At 38.3% G+C, this 17,382-nt stretch overlaps 1 protein-coding gene across 5 annotated transcripts in view; it reads right to left on the reverse strand.

The window, feature by feature from the left end:
* Nucleotides 1-661: 661 nt before the first annotated feature.
* GPBP1 (GC-rich promoter binding protein 1) overlaps nt 662-17,382 on the reverse strand; it is a 35,951-nt gene continuing 19,230 nt past the window's right edge. For 2 of the 5 annotated variants that reach the window (XM_075739358.1, XM_075739359.1), the window contains 9 exons: nt 14,270-14,393; nt 13,557-13,780; nt 12,838-12,904; nt 9,069-9,253; nt 8,105-8,245; nt 7,498-7,662; nt 5,255-5,439; nt 2,251-2,353; nt 662-1,139 (listed from right to left, as the gene is read on the reverse strand). In XM_075739358.1, the coding sequence (XP_075595473.1) occupies nt 984-1,139; nt 2,251-2,353; nt 5,255-5,439; nt 7,498-7,662; nt 8,105-8,245; nt 9,069-9,253; nt 12,838-12,904; nt 13,557-13,780; nt 14,270-14,393 (1,350 nt within the window). In that variant the 3' untranslated portion in view covers nt 662-983. Of the gene's footprint in view, nt 1,140-2,250; nt 2,354-5,254; nt 5,440-7,497; nt 7,663-8,104; nt 8,246-9,068; nt 9,254-12,837; nt 12,905-13,432; nt 13,452-13,556; nt 13,781-14,269; nt 14,394-17,382 lie in introns of those variants that run through there. The other 3 variants (XM_075739361.1, XM_075739362.1, XM_075739363.1) reach the window with 3 other exon arrangements.

Raw genomic sequence — 17,382 nt, forward strand, 5'->3', positions numbered from 1 at the left:
ACAAAGTAAACAACACAGGTTCTTATTGCATAGATACACTTCTGCTGCTGTAAAAGCAAGATCTGCTGATGAAAATACTTTTACCTCATTCTAAAATGCAGTCACTGCTGCCAGAGTACAGTTAATATAAATGCAAACAAAACTTAACAGATTTAAAAACAATACCCTTGACGCTACGCACTGAGACAATACTCTGTAAATCAGTTTATTTTCCATGTAGTGGACAAATCCAGTCTGTAATTATTTTTCTGCACGTGAATAGTAAAATCAAAGTGCTTATTTTCCCACAAGAAATGTGTTCACTGTGAGAATACGGGGCCCTGCAATACCCCATAAAGCTTTCAATTTAAAGGTTAGTTCTAGAAATTTGGAACTGTAACATCAGGGTCTTTGCCGTTAATAACGACGACTACACTACAAATGGCTAAAGAGCAGTTGGTTGTGGAAGAAGTAGAACACTACAACAGCTCAATTAAGGAAAAGAGTTTTAGTGCACTTTGCTCATTTTAGCCAACATGCTACATTGCCCTTTTTGCATACAAAGTGGAGTCAAGGATTTCCATTGTAAGAAAGAAATGATGTGGCAAGCAAAACACTGTGTCAAGCTGCCCTTTCTTTCCTTATAGACTCGGACATTTTAAGACAGAAGCTTTGCAAGACATTACACAGTTCTTTTTTTTTTATTATTAAATGAGAAAGTCTGATTTGTTACATTGTCACATTGCTAGTCAGAAATGCTTCAGTGATGAAGAAAGTCAATGCTGGGTCAACCCAAGTCCTCATTCTACAACATTCGTTTACAAAGAAATTATAGTAAGGTTCAGCATGTCCAACACAACATTCCTTGCTTTCTTCAGAGAAAAGTGTCATCATTCTTTCTCTAGTGGGTATGTTACTACATAAATTAGAAAATTTTTTTTGGACGACACATCCCCAAATTCTCATGAGATCAAAACAGGCTTCTACAGATGTTACAGAAGTCTTCACACATCATCATCTGATGTATCACTGCTGCTCGTCTCAGAATCCTCATTCTCCAGAGCAGGTTTGAAAGTGCTGTTTTTCCAAGGACTAAATTTAAAATTATAGACGAGGCCATTTTTCAAAATGCCATTTTTCCGAAGGCCATTTTTTTGTAACTGAAATGGGAAAACAAGATGTATTTAGAGAAAGGAAAAACTAAACACCACAATCTATTGTGTTTCAACATTCTCTACACCTTCATCTCTGGGCTACATTAGATCCACAGCACCACATTTTCATACATACACAAGAAAGAAAACTCTCCTGAGAGCCTTCACTTCTGGGCCAGCCACCTGTATCCAATTGCCTCCAGTTGTGCTAAGCTCCTGCAGTCAACGAGAGCTTACCCTCTTCTCACCCGCTTCCTGAAACATCTTGCCCCAGTAATCCCTCCTCCCACATGGTCTCTCCTGCAATGCAGTCCTTTTTTCCACAGTGCTGCAAACATCTGTTCTAAGAAGGGCAGGGTCTGCAATAAGGAAGGGGCCCAGAAGAGGAGAAGCAGTGTGGAGGAATGGGTATCCCAATCTGTCTACCTGATGCAGTTGGAAAGTCAAAGACACTGGAGAGAAAGGAAACAACTAATTCTACAAGAAGAAAGCAATTACTGCGTTTCCACACATAGTGCAGAAGCTGGGCAATAAGCCAACCATTTCAGAGTTTAATATTCAAAATGCTCTAATTAATACATGCATGGCTAGGCTTATGGAAGTATCAAATGTTCAGATTTAACATTGCACAAGATTCTCCTTTCCAGCTCCTTCTCACTGTCCCCATTAAGTCTATACAAGACTCCTAATTGAACTTTAAAAAAAAAAAAGTCTAGAATGCCTTTTCAAACTTTGTTACTAGTGAATTAGATGTGTCTCAACTTCCAACAGAGAAAATTCAGATTTTGCAGAACCAAGGAAACTGCATAAAAACCTTGAAAGAAAATTCCCTTTCCTCAGCTGAGGAGCAGGAAAGCCTGTGCAATTCTACCACCAGCAATGCTGAAACCACTCAGAAGTACTCCCTTACCCTTCCTTTGATATTTTGAGAATAGGCCTTCCCTACAATAAGCACTGGTTCCTCATCTTTTTAAAGCAACTATTCTTCCAAAAGCACAATACTGAAATGATGCTGAAACGGCAACATCCCTAACCATCAAAATTACTGCAGATCCTCCTCAAAGGCATTTAGGGTAGTCAACTTCAAGTTCATAATGGAACATTAACTTTGCGTTACCTGCTCACTAATGACTTGGAACTCCCTCATCTCATCCTCTGTTAGTGGAGCACATGTTTCATCATTTTCACTGTATTCCTGCCAGCCCATCTCCTTCAACAACCTTTAAAATAAAAATGACAACATTAAGGAATTTGCTACACACACTCAGACATTTCAAGCTCTGCCTACATATATGTGTAAAGATGTGTAACAAATGGATTAATCAGTCTGTAATTTTTTTTTTAAACAAACTCTTATATAAAAGTAGGTTAAAAACCTTACAAAAGATATATAAAGCACAGAAGTTGAAAAGTACTCAGGTCCTTCACAGATGACCCTGTTTTACCACTACATGTGGTAAAAACTGTACTTTCATTTTAAAGCAAGAAATCTGTGTCAGGTGGAAAAGTAGCAAAGTATTTCCTTTGCATAACTGCTCTGGTGGAGCAGCAGTGTACCCCCTTGAAAACTATATGAAGAGACAAAGACTCACACTGAGGGAATCTGAGGGTTTTCCTGGATAACAGAGCAGCCATGAGGAATACTGGTGGTGTCCCTGCATGGGAACCAATTCAGGATGCAATGGCCTCATATAGTATCTTCTTCCTAGCATATGCTAATTTCAAAGCTGGGACAGGATTCTTCACAACTGAGTCTCACCCAATGTCAAATACTGGTATTTCAGCACTGACAGACTACAACTAGGAGTGAGTTTTGGGATGAGGGGAGGAAAAGAAACAAGAGACAGACTCCTCTCTTGACTAAGCTTGAGATATCCAACGATGCATTAATCAACATATTTCAGCTAGTGCCAAAAGTGGGACAGCAGTATCTGAGCAGAAGGAAAGTAGTTTTGCACATGAAGATGCTGTGAAAACAGGCATTATCTGATGGTGAAGACCACATGACATTTAACAATGAAGAAAGTAAGCTTTCTTGCTGCAAAGTCTTTGCCAAAAGGACTAGCACCTTCTTCAGTCAAATCATGCACCTGTTGACCTTAAATGTTAAAGGACGTTAAAGCTATTTCACAAAAAAAAAAAAAGAATTCTTAAGTACATGCCAGAACCAACATAAGAAACTGACACTCAGAGCTTAAGATCAGTGAAAATATTAAACCAGGGAAGTAAGACGAACTCACAGTTGACGTCATGTGCCAGGTACTTCATTTAGCCAAATGTCAGCAAAAACCGCCCTTCAACATAACCCTCTGAACAAAGAACTCTAGGTCCCAATACAATGGGCATGCATTGGGCAAACTTGCAGGTGACAAATGATACCAATGACTGTTGTTAAAACCATAATAAAAGCCTGGAATTCTAGAAGGAGAAGGGGAGAACAGCACTACTCTGTTTTTTGAAAAAAAAAAAAAAAAAGTTAACAGGACAATGGAAATTACATCCTCTGTGGTATTTGGACCAAATCGGACAATGCAACAGCCAGGAAAAATTAAATCCTCAGGAAGCAGCAGAAATAATATGCAGTTCATCCACAACTCTCTTTTGAGAGAATACGTACATTTATACAGACATACACAAAAAAGATTCACAATGCCAAATGCAGTTCAATGATAGTTACATTTTTGGCAACAGTAATTTGAGTTAGAAAGTTTTACTGCAAGCAAGCTAAGATTTTAACACTATTATGTACAATAAAGTGAATAGTTACAGAGCTCCTGTTAATGTAAATAAAACTTAGGGCAATGACTAATTAACTTTTAAGTAATGTTGTCTAAAGTTAGTAGGACTGCTGTCCTTTTAAAGTGATACTAGGCTTCCAGAATGGTGGAAAGTGTGAACTACACAAAAAATTAAACTTCTGATTAGCAAACTTGACACCAACAGGATGGCTGCATGTTGGAAACTTCCCCAGCAGAAGGGAAGCGCAAGATACATTTTGTACAAGATGTACCAACGCAGTTACTAAGTATGCACAAGTATTCTGTAAGTTAAGCTTGTTACTTCAAGTCCAATTTACCACAAAAAGGCTTGCATCTGTCTACATGCATGCAGAGGTCAGAGCCAAAGGGCTGGGACAGTATGGAGACACAGCCTCTCTGGGATACCACAAGGGAAAGACGCTTGCCCAGAAAACCTATGAAGGCCCTTCAAAGTCATTTGAATTGACAAATGAGAGTTAGATTTGCCACCTATCTTCTACTTGAAACAGAAGTCATCAGCAGCCTCTAGTGGCCAAAGATTTGTGTCTCCACAGCCAGCAGTGGAAAAAAGGCACAGAGCAACGCGCATTTCAGTTTTCCTACTCATGAGGGATAAGAGGTCATGAAAGTTTCCTCTGCGGGTACTACAAAAGGGAAAGTTCTCTAGTCCAATGTATACATATAATCTATCACTAAAAAAAAACCCTGTCTCATCTATCACTGCAATTCTGTAGCTGCCAGAAACAGAAACAGTAAGAATCTGACTGAGCTCACGATGAGCGCATCTCCAGACTGAGTTGCAGATTTCTCAGCAGCATCATTCTCGCCTCTACCAGTTGCTACTGCACTTATTTTTATGAGATATTAGAATCATGCTTCAATCCTTTTTTGGAAGTTACCTTCTCCCTTTCCAGTGCACATCCTGGAAATGTGAAATCACTGACAGTGTCAACTAGTCAGCTACAGAAATAACTAATTATTTTAACAATGAGAAAAAACTCACTGGAGTTTTACATAAGATGCAGCACTTGAAGTATTATTAATACAAATAGCAGTTACATGCATTGTTCCTCCTAGACACGCAGACCAAAATCAGAGGGATGAAGTGACTATGCAGTTGGCTTTATTTCTTTATAAGGAAATTCATCACATTTTTAGTAAAGCAAGTTTAAGTCAGTACATAAGTCTAGTAGAAACAAAGTATATTGCATTTTACATTAGTACCTAAGTTAAACTTTGACAGTACTCATTATACACTTTGTGTGTTCTCAGTTTTCAGATTTTGACTTCTGAACCAGTAAGAATTTATGACATGCTCACTTACCATGAAGGAACACACTTAGTATTATATAAAGTACATACCTATGCTCTGCCTCAAGTGAGCTTGAAAGAACATCTGCCTGAGGGAAAGCTGAAGACTGAACAATCTGTTGAGATGTAACTGAAGCATTGCCATTCTCCTGCAGATTTTCATTTTCAAAGTTTCGGTTTATATCTCTCTCATGATGAGGACTGTTGCTATTATGCAAGTTAAAGGACTCATCATTCTGTTAAAAAGAATTATATATTACAAAGTTAAAAAGTAAATTTCATGAGTAAATGTCTGCAAGTGCTGCAATTCAGTGATTCCATTTAATTTAAATTAAGTTTAATGGAGTTAACTAACTAGTTCATAGATAATTCTGTTCATACTTCCAGAGTTTGCAATACCTGGATAGTACAGAAATCTTCAGTTGTGTCACTGATCAAGTAACACAGAAAGAAACTCCCATGCTCTGCCTCAAACTTTTTTCTACAAAGTTTCAAACATATCTTAAAATTCAAACTTATTTAAGCTGCCCTTCATATTTACAGAAAAAATAGGTTATCTGTTTAACTTACATACAAGGTTTCAAATTAAATATCAGAGCCACGTGTGCCAGGAGAAGTTTGAAAGCCTAAGAGTTCTCAAGTTTACTTAGTTTAAGAGGCAGGTCACAGCCACCATACCTCAACCAGCAAATTCACCTGCCACAAGTTCAGAAAGATTGGATGCTGTTCTTAAATCAGACAACAGCTTCCCCTGCACACATGCACTCACCACAGCTTCTCAGGCTGTTGTTAACAGCAACGGTAACTTAATAGCCATGAAATAAGAACGAGGAAGAAAGTTTATGTAGAAAGCAGACTGTTCAGGTTCACTCAAACATTAAAAGCTCTTTAATCCTATAAACCAGAGATGTTTCTTTTTATTCTCCCCATTCAGCAACCTGTAATTCTTATTTAGTAATAAGCCAAATAGCCTCCGAAGTCTTACCAACTGTAAAAACAAAGACTACTATCATTATCAAGTTATCATCCTTTTGACAACAAAATCCCTAAACTAGGCAGATACCAGCATCATCCATAGCAGGAAGCAATTGCTGCATCAGTCAGTTCTGCACTTGTCAGAAACCATACTTCAGAGTCCATGATCAACCATCATCATCATTCCCCTCCCACTCAGTGTTGTCTGCTTCCAGAAATTTTAGAATGCTCAGCAAGAATTTCTGAAGAACAAGTATCCCAGTAAATATACATTGAGCTGTTAAATTATACGCCTGAAGAATGCATCTCGAACAAAATTCAATAAAAGATTAAACAATTTTAATATATACAGGGCAAAATCATGTTCTTCAACATGATTCAGCTGCTGATCACGATATGCCTCGTTAGTTGAGAGGTGAAATCTGTCACGGCAGGCCTTAAAATTCCATCAATGGGATTATGTTATGTTATTGAAAACTGTTCTGCACTTATCTTCCAATCCACTCAGTTGCACACCACATCTTCTACCGATGATCATTAAAATGAATGTTGGAAGTAGGAAGACTGTTAGTTATGTGATTTGTTTAACATTTTTTCACTAACAGCAGGAACAGGAGGCATGCACTTAAAACAACTACTCCAGGCTACACGTTATATACACCTGTCCAAGGACATTACAACTTCCACTATTAAAAGTCTTTTTTTTTTTTTTCAATACACTTGCTTCCAAAAATCAGCTGTGTACAATGGGACAATCAAATGCATTTGACACATGTATCAAAGATAACATGGACTCAAGACAATTTCAGGAACAGAAATCCCCACAAAGTTAATGTGCTATTTTCAGAATTCTGAGCTCAAAACAGTGTTTCCCAATATCTTTTTAATCTTAAATCAAAATCTTTGTGTATTCCTTAAACACAGGAACATTACCCCCAACACCCATCAGCAGAACCAAGTTTTTCCATTAACTATTTGTAGGGTAACAAACAGCCAAGGTGTGAAACACTGCCCTCCACAAAGATTAGGTTAGTGTACTAAGCTTAATTTATTCTTTTTATTGTTGCTAAAGACACAGATGTACCTGAGTTATTACCAAGTGTGAACAGATACTGAAGAAAGAAAAAAAGAAACTACTAAGCAGCACTGAAGCAAGAGTACTACTTGGAACAACTTGTTTAATCAACATGTAATTTCTTGTCTTCATTTAGAGATCCAAGATCATGACTTGACAATTGTTTGCAGCCAAATAAAAAGTAGTTTATGGTCCATCTGAAAACTACTACTGCTGAATCTACAATAGCTATGAATAAAAATACCTTCTCTTGCCCAGCACGACTCTTGTCTTCATGTTCCTCTTCCACTCTATCTTGTTTCAATGCTTTCAAAAATTCACTCTTCTTATCAGTCCGCATTCTTGTCAATTTTGTTAAACGAGGCTGACCAACTTTGTCAACAGGGGATGAAGAATTTGACCGACTACACTAATGTAGGGAGTCAGAAAAAAGAAAGAATATTAGAAGTTTATTCATTTAGAAAACTCTGAAAGACAAAAAGATTCCCTGGCACCTGTAGTTTCAGGTTTCACGTATATTCACGGTCAAAAGCAGAGGGAAGATATTTGTGTTTCAGTATACATAGTCCTTACAAGTAAACCCACAGATGCAGGTTTATGGAGCACTGCTAAACAAACAGTGGACCTTCTGAAGTGTATCGTACCATTAGCAGCTTTGAATTTTAAACTTACCAGGTTATACTTCCTAATGCAAACCTACAAAGTGAATTGTCAAGTACTTAGATGTGTCTGCCATATTAACTTCCAAAAAAAACTTATTTAATACAATTCTGCATAAAACTTACAGATCCCCTTATCTAACCAAATTAAATGTTTTACGGATTTGATAAAAAACACAGACATTGATTTACCTCTTTCACTGAATTTTGTGATACAGCAAATGCCTTGGCAGTTGATTTGAAAGGACTGAAATTGCCAACACCATATGCAGATTCATGAGGAAATGGATTCCCAAGTTTATTTTCTTTTGCTTGGCTTTTCCAGTGTGTAGGCTAAACAAAAATTTAAGCAAAAATGTAAAGAGTTATTAACTACAATAGGATTATTTTCAGGAATCTTTAAAAAAAAATGATTAAGCAAAAGCAAACCATAACTACAACCACAATTTAGCACAAACACCTGTTTTCTTGTGGAGAAGAGACTGTTTATGAGCAATTAATCCACTCACAAATACTGTTTACACTTTTTTATATAAAGACTAAAATTTCAAAACAATTAAGACCCTCATATTTGATGTATTAAGAACCAAAATATAAGTCTTCTACAGCTGCAAGTAGTGTTTTTAATGCAGAATGTTAGAGAGTTAAGAACCACTATCATATGTTCTCAGGAGCACAGAAAAATTCCTGAAACAAAAATCAAAGGAGGAATATAGAAAGTTGCATTTAGAAAGGGATGAGAATGACACTACTCAATTGCAACATCATCTCTATCAATAATTGGGATAAATTCTGCAGGTATTTTTATGCCAACTATCTCTCTCTACTAGGTATGTACTTTTCTGTTAAAGTCATATATACAAAAGGCATTGCTATTCCATAAGTTAAAAACAGCCTTTCCACTCTCACCTGGACAGCTCTTGCACTGCTCAAAAAAGGTATACAAGAAAACGAGAGATCCAATTACGATATAGTTCAAAAAGAAAAATGAGAAGAAGTTCTTTCCATTCACTTCTGGAGTGCGCTCCTCTTAGCAAGAGATGGAAAGCATAATACTCTAGGAACAATACTCTCAGGGGTGAAATAAGCACATTCGGAACCACAGCGTTATGTATTTTTCAGCATGTTGTTCATGCCACAGGTGTCCAAGACTCACCTTTGCGGGTGAAGTGACAGGTTTAGGGACTAATCCTTTATAAACACTTGCACCAGTTCCATTTCTTACTGGTTGTGAATGAAGGCTTCCTCCTACTGGGAATCCAGATATCTGTAATTCTTTAGTACTGCCCTTTTTAATGACCAGCATTCTCGGAGATCTAGATTTAGGATTTAAAGGATACTCTGGAAAAAAAAGAAATACACGTGTGTGTGTGTGCACGTGCGCACATGTGTATACAATCTTCATTTTCTAGTTCATAAGGTACTGGATAGCCGTATGGTGCAGAGCAAACAGGCATAAATCAGGAACTTTGTCCAGTATTAGTTCCACAAATAGCACACTGTAAAACCTGGATAAACATAGGTTCTGCTTCATTTTCTACAACCAGCATTTGTAAAATGTTTCACTTGGCAATGCAGGAATTTTTCTTTTGGAAAGTAAAGTTCTTCAAAGATCCAGCTACAAAGTTCTTGCTTGCAAATCTAAAATCCAAATACTGTTAGTTGTTGATAGTTACCTGATCTTCAAAAAAGATTATGGTTTTCATATTTCCCTTTACAGTTACTAAAAGAATAATTATTTATCTATTTAACAACAGCTCAGTTTAGAGCCAAATCCTTCACACCAAGGCTCTATAAACATGAGACAAGATATGTGCACTACTCTAGACCACGGCGATGACCAGTTTCTCTATCTCAAACTGGTGTAACAGAACGTCTGAAGCTTACAACAGTTCCATGTTCAAGGGAGTACTAATTAGGAGACATACAGTCAGCTGTCATACTGAGTAATTGACATTTAACAGTTTTAAAGAACATCTATTAAAAACACTTCTAAAATTTTCAAAAAGTGAAAAAAGAACTTTAATTACTTTTTGCACGTGCGTTCCAATGCTGCATTAACAGCCTTTTCCAAGATTGTCTCCTCTCCCTGCATTTCTACTACATTTTAAAAAATCTACCTTAAAAGCCTAAGTGACTTTAACTTTGTTTATAGCAGGTAGATGTTGGCCTTCTGTGATGGGGTTACAGCACTGGCAGACAAGGAAAGAGTGACAGACGTCATCCACCCGGACTTGTGCAGGGCATTTGACACTGTCCCGCACGACAGCCTTGTCTCTAAATTGGAGAGACATGGATTTGATGGATGGACCACTCGGTGGATAAGGAACTGGCTGGATGGTTGCACTCAAAGAGTTGCACTCAATTGCTACATGTCCAAGTGGAGACCAGTGATGAGTGGCGTTCCTCAGGGGCCGGTACCGGGACCAGCACTGTTCAACATCTTTGTCAGCGACATGGACAGTGGGATCGAGTGCACCCTCAGCAAGTTTGCCAACAACAGCAAGCTGTGAGGCTGACACGCTGGAGGGAAGGGATGCCATCCAGAGGGACCTTGACAGACTGGAGAGGTGGGCCCCACGTGAACCACATGAAGTTCAACAAGGCCAAGTGCAAGGTCCTGCATGTGGGTCAGCGCAATCCCAAGCACAACTACAGGCTGGGTAGAGAATGGATTGATAGTTGCAGCCCTGAGGAGAAGGACTTGGGGGTATTGATTGATGAGAAGCTCAACATGAGCCAGCAGTGTGCGCTTGCAGCCCAGAAAGCCAACCATGTCCTGGGCCACATCAAAAGAAGCATGACCAGCAGGTCAAGGGAGGTGATTCTGCCCCTCTACTCCGCTCTGGTGAGACCCCACCTGGAGTACTGCGTCCAGCTCTGGGGGCCCCAGTACAAGAAAAACATCGAGCTGTTGGAGCGAGTCCAGAGGAGGGCCACAAAGCTGATCAGAGGGCTGGAGCACCTCTCCATGAAGACAGGGTGAGAGATTGGTGTTGTTCAGCCTGGAGAAGAGAAGGCTCCGGGGACACCTAATTGCGACCTTCCAGTACCTAAAGGGGCCTACAGGAAAGATGGTGAGGGACTGTTTATCAGGGAGTGTAGTGACAGGACAAGGGGTAATGGGTTTAAACTGAAAAAGGATCGATTTAGATTAGATGTTAGAAAGAAATTCTCTACAGCGAGGGTAGTGAGGGTCTGGAACAGGTTGCCCAGAGAGGTTGTGGAGGCCCCATCCCTGGAAGCGTTCAAGGCCAGGTTGGATGGAGCTTTTGGCGACATGGTCTAGTGGTGGGTGTCCCTGCCTGCAGCAGGGGGGTTGGAACTAGACGATCTTTGAGGTGCCTTCCAACCCAAACCATTCTATGATTCTATGTTACGAAACATTCATGATAACTGTATACTTAGCTCTCATTAAGCTTTATGAAAATACTTTTCATAATACTCACATGCTGCCATCACATATACACAAAGTAAAATGGAATCTAACAGAAGCACACATTTTTACCAGGCATTAGAAGGGAATGATAACATTCCTCCTGTGCTGAATATTGTTTCCTTTAAAAGGGATCGCCTTAATTTCATTTTTCAAATTACAGCACAAGGTTTGCAATAGCAGAGCTGTAATAAAGTAAGATATCAAGCTGTAAGCTGTAACATCACCGCACTGTAACTTACAGGTTGGACTAGATCTTTAAAGGCCTCTGCCAAACCAAACCACTCTATGATTTTATGTAGCTAACAGAACTGTCCTTTCCCTTGTTTCTGAAGAGAGCTATCAAAAAAACCAGAAAGCTTGCCCTCCTTCAGATCAAACTGAGCCACATCACGCAGCAGCCACAGCCAGAGTGCTGCAATGGTTGTAAAACACCCAAATTGCTACGACATTTTTCCCAACTTCGTTAGGAAAGAATTTAGTTACCATTGCTGTTTTATTGAAAGATAACTGTATTTCCTGACTTTCACATGAAAGCTGCTAAACACAGGAAAAGAGAAAGCAGTCCAATTGTTTAGGCGCCTGCAAAAGTTCTTAGCAATTAGATATTTATATTGAGGGGCTGGCCTACATCTAGTGTTACCTAAGAGCGCAAAACTGGGGAAGTATGAGAAAAAGAATCAGCAAATTAAAGTACCATTTAAAATGAGCAACAAGTTTCAGATCTCTGTATTAGCAACAGTTTAAGTAGTAGGTTTTATGTTTAATTAAAATTATTTCTTCATAAAGAGAAAGGTTCTTATCATGAGTAAGTTTATTACTTTAAAACCTGTGCAGTTAAGGGTGAACAACTGACTACATGAAGCCCACAAAGTTGTAAAGTGGTAGCCAAATTTCATCAAGTAGAGATGAGAAAACAATCCCAGACTACAGTTGAGTTCATGGCCCACTCTCAGGATTGGATTTCTTACAAGTAAATCGTAAACACAACCAACAGCTTAAGACATTTGCTTCCAGGAAGAGACCTTAAACCTCTGCAAGCTAGTCTGCTCTTCTCCACCCTCCTCAGTTTCTCTCCAAACTCTTCCAACAGCTCTAATCAGTCAGAAGTGTTCTTTTACGAAGTTTTCAGCTAGCAATTGCATCACTAGTTTAGGTGACCCACCTTCATTGCATTTCCTCTTGAAAATACAGGTGAAGATAAATTCTTGACATCTTTACAAAAAAGATGTATACTTGTTGTGGAAAAGAATCCTAGTTGTAGCTGCATCTACAGATCAACAGATTGATATTCAAATAGAAGTGTTACCTCTCTAACAAAAAGATACTTACATTCTAATAATATTGAAGTTTCCTCAATTTCAATCTATACCTTAATAATTTAAATGTATACCTTTATAATTCTAGAAAAAAAACCTCTTACGTTTCAAATAAAACAACTTTAGATCTCTGCTACTTATTTACATTTAAAAACATGAAAAATACTCACCCCACACACCTGCAGCTAAAGATTTATTCTGGTTTGGTTCCCTCTCACATTCAGGGTTCAAAGATGGCTGAAAGAAAGTTTTGTCATTATTAAAAAAAAAAAGTCTTGAATTCTGTGACCAATGAAATAAAGAATCACAATACTGTCAGCAGTATGACCTCTGCTGTTAAAGACTTTTAACTTAAGACAGACTAGACACTTCCCTCCGAGACCCAAATAGGTCAATGCTCACTTTTTTCTCTTCTCCAACAAAACACCTCAGGCAGCAGTCAATACTATTACATGAAATGCCCAGAGAAAGCAAAAACCAGCGATGTATCATTCTTCAAAGAGAAAGCTCACACTTCCTCTTATATCCTACAATTCTAGGTTGAAGCACAAGATCTCAAAGGGCCATTGGCAGAAAGATCACTTTGTTAGTTAGATTTCCAGTAAGGTAACCGCATGGAATTTAATCATACACATAGCCACAGTGAACTGGAACCCAACTGCAGTTTCACTTAAACACTTAAGTGACAATAATAAACATATAATGGCAAAAAATGGATATAAAAGGAGAAACAAGTTAGTGGACAAATGACTAACACCCTCTTACCTATGGGAAGGGTGATCCCTTATATGATGATCTGAAAATGGTGAAATCTCATTAAATACCTTGTAATTGACAAAAGGGCACTTGCATAAACAATGAAACTTTATTAGAATCACAATTAACTTACAAAATCCTCAGCCTCAAACTGTTTGGGTACTTCTTTGTCTTCCTTTTTCCCAATTTCATTATCAGGTACACTGTTTTCGTGCAGTCCTTGGCCTTTTCCACAGTGGAAAGTGCTGGTACGAGCGCGGGAACCTCCACCATGGTATCCCCCACGATGGTATGTATTTTCTGTACCATTTCTGCCTTGTGAACGCCAACCATTCTTCTCTTTCCACCCAAAATTCCCTTAGATTTTGAAATTTTAAAAAAGTGCAATTACAAACAATTTTCAAATAATATTCTGCTTTTGCAAAATTGTTAGAGAAGTTAAGTAAGCAGCTCTATACTCTGGGATGTGATAGCACAGTAAACTTAAGTTTTCATTCACATTAGCAGCAGGGAAGAATCTTACAAAACAGCGCCAAAGAAAGAAGATAGCAGTCCAACAAGTCAGCCTCCTTTTCTGACTGCTCATTTGTATATTGTTGGCTAGAATATTAACTTGACGTTCTTATTCTTCTTAAGAGAGAAAAACAGCTGGAATCACACTACTTTAACCAACCCTTAGTCATCACACCCTCTCCCAGAAGATCTGTCTTTCCATTACCTCTATTTTACTACAGAATAAGAATTTAGCATAGGAGAGGTATTATCATCAGACTTTTTTTCTAGCTAGAGTGCTAGAAAGCAATGATGTAAATGTATTCACAATGTTCCACAAAAGATAAATTATACCTCCATTAGGCCGTCCAATGTTAGGATCGAACCCATCTGAAGAGTTGTGTCTTCTGCGATTTGCTTCATAACGATTCTCAGTCCACGGAAAATTTTCCGAATGTTTCTCAAAGTTCAGTGATGACTGTAAAGGAGCACAAGTGGTAGACCTGAGCTATCTGATTAACAACAAAACTGCATTATCAGAACTCTAACATGCACATTACTTATGGTAAATACAATTCATTTTTAAAAGGATTTTGAATGACAGACAATGCAGCAGTCCTCAAGTATGCCTATGTTCAGAGCTATGTCACCATCTCCCATGCTAGCATAGTGGAAGCTGTATCTTCTGCTCCAGGACACTGAAACAGTGCTGAGGACCATGCTTGTGATGCAAGGTAAAAAAAACCCAAGTGCCTATTTTGTTTTGGCAGCAGAACAGAGCACAAGTGACACATGTTCCAGCAAAGGAAAAATAGGAAAAGGTGTGAAAGGACAGAAGATCACAGCTTGGAAGGCAGAAAAGAAGTCTAGGATCTTAATTTGGGTGGTCAGACTACATTCCATAGAAAGCAAGGAGTCACTTCCACCAGATGCAGCAGTACCCAAAAAAAGCCAAATTTATTAGTCTTGTCATTGTAACTTAGTAAGGCAAATGCAACTAGTTATGAAACACAAATAAAACCTAGACTAAAAAGTGTACGGATTCACAAACATCTTCAAATTATCAGCTTGTAAGTGGGCATTGTAGAAATTTTAAAGAAATAAATCCTTCAAATATCAGTAGGAAGAATTTTATAAACTAAATTTCATATTAAGAATAGCATTCAGAAATCAAAATGCATCCTGACTATAACTCATACCTAAGGGGATTAAAATAAAAAAGATGATGTCTTACGGCATCTATCTTCCCTATTACTTCTATCTGGCTTTACTGTTTTAGAACAGTAACATTTCTTCCTGTGTTACATCTTAAAAATTCAAGAATAAATTTTCATTCTACTAAAGTAGTGCTCAGCCTTACCATTGTTCACGCTACACATCTCCCCATGAGCGACACCAGAGGGCTGTGCTACCCAGCACCTCCCCGCCACACAGCCAGCCTTTGATGCAGATGAAGCAAAGCCCCCTTCCCTCCCAGCAGACTTACTGTGCGCATATATGTCCATTGCACTGCACATGGACAAGAGATGCAACACATCCCAGGGCCATAAGAGCTACAAATGCATAAATGCACAGCTGGGTGGAAATATACTGTAAAACTAAGCTTAATGATTCCAGGGAATATCAACTTTACTGCACCCAGACTATCAATTTCACTGCCTGAAGCTCGTTCTCTCTCCAGACTGAGTAACACTCAGGAAAACAAGGACAGCAGTAATGGTGTATGTCTGAAAATGAAAGTCGCAACTTTATTTCAACTGCTATTATCCACTAACACCTTAAAACACTCCACTGATCAAAGTGAGTGGGAAAACAACAACAACAAAATAACACAACAACAAAAAAAGGAAATCTCAGTAATAAGTTTAACTACTATGGAGAACATGTTGAGGAAAATTACTTCCTTCTTCTTATCTCCCCCACCTCCTGCAAGAGACAATTACACAAAAGAAATCATACCCAAGAAGAGCTCAAGGTGCTGTTCAAAACTCACTGCTTAAAATTCAAACTCAAGTAAGCAACAGATATGTTTAAAATACAAAGTTTGTATTTACAAACCGTACAGAATTCAAATGAAAATGGATTGACCACTCAATTTGAAACCTGGGAAGTGAATTACTTCCCTGACAAACTTGGAGAGAAAAAACAGAAAACCACAGGTAACTATCAAAAGATCTAAGTAGTTTAAAAATTATCATAATGAATCACAATATTTAAGTAAAAAAATAAATCCTTATTAACAGATTTTGAATAAGCTGTCAAAAATTTCACAAAGCTCCAGATCTGTTGATCACAGATGAAATTTTAGAAGATAGCTTCATGTGTTCATTTACATAAGACAACTTTCTAATATTGCCTTTGTAGTTTAACCTTTTTTTTGTATGAACTTTGAAGAACAATCACATTTTCACAAAGTATAACTGACAGCATTTTATAGATAGTGTTTGACCTGTACATGATATAAAGAATCTAAAGTCTCAAAATTGTGTGCAAAAATCATGCAGTTTGCATCCTCCCCACATGATGGAGGTATCAGTCTATCAAGCCTCTTGTAGCAGAGATGACAGTAATCTTTGTAAGCAACAGGAAATCTACTGGCAATTTCTGGAAGTTGAGAAATTATCCAACCAGGTTCATCCAGCCAAGAAAGCAAGCAACACGTTTTTGAAGTATAAGAAGTAATCTTGTTGCTTAACATGAAGTAAGCTTGCAAAAAATGAGTTTATCAGTCTGTCTGCAATCTCCTCATACATGTTTCACAGCAATCCTTTCTGAAAAGTTTCATCCATATCCCAAGATGGCTTCACTATTCACTACACCTTCCCATTTCCATCTGCCCAACTGCAATACTGCACTCACATGAATATAGCAGTTCCAGACCTAAATTAAAGCCACTGAGCAATGGATACCCAGCTATTTAGGTGGACTTTGCTATATAAGAGATGGGGAGATGATATAAAAGCTTATCCTTAAGAGGAAATCATCAGCAATAAGCCAGATGGATTTCAGTCAAGCTGTAATCTGTATCAGTCACTTTGAAAAAGCTCATTCACAATCCCAGCTTCCTGGCATCAGGTTTTTCTAATGCTAGCCTTTACCTATGTAAGGAAAAGCCTCAGCTACCCAGGACTGAGGGGGGAAACCAGGCTCCTAAAGATGCAATTCCTAGAAGTGCCTCTTCAGGGAAATAAAATCTGACCTGGTAGAGTTCAGTTTCTCCTTCTCAAGTCTAAATGTTGTTGATACCATAGCCCCATGCAGCTCTATTCTATGTGAAACATGAGACAACTTGCCTTCTTCAACCCATCCTTCATCTCCATTCCTCTTATCTGGTCTTCTCTTCAGGTGTTTTGTTGATACATGGGAAGCAGAAATAAAAATTTGTTCTAGGAAATGGAGGGGACAGGAGGCCACAACATTTGAGACCTGTCTTATAGAGGAATGACAGGACAAGTCTTATTCTGTAA

This window comes from Balearica regulorum, chromosome Z (assembly GCF_011004875.1).
Source record: "Balearica regulorum gibbericeps isolate bBalReg1 chromosome Z, bBalReg1.pri, whole genome shotgun sequence".
Classification (NCBI taxonomy): Eukaryota; Metazoa; Chordata; class Aves; order Gruiformes; family Gruidae; genus Balearica; species Balearica regulorum.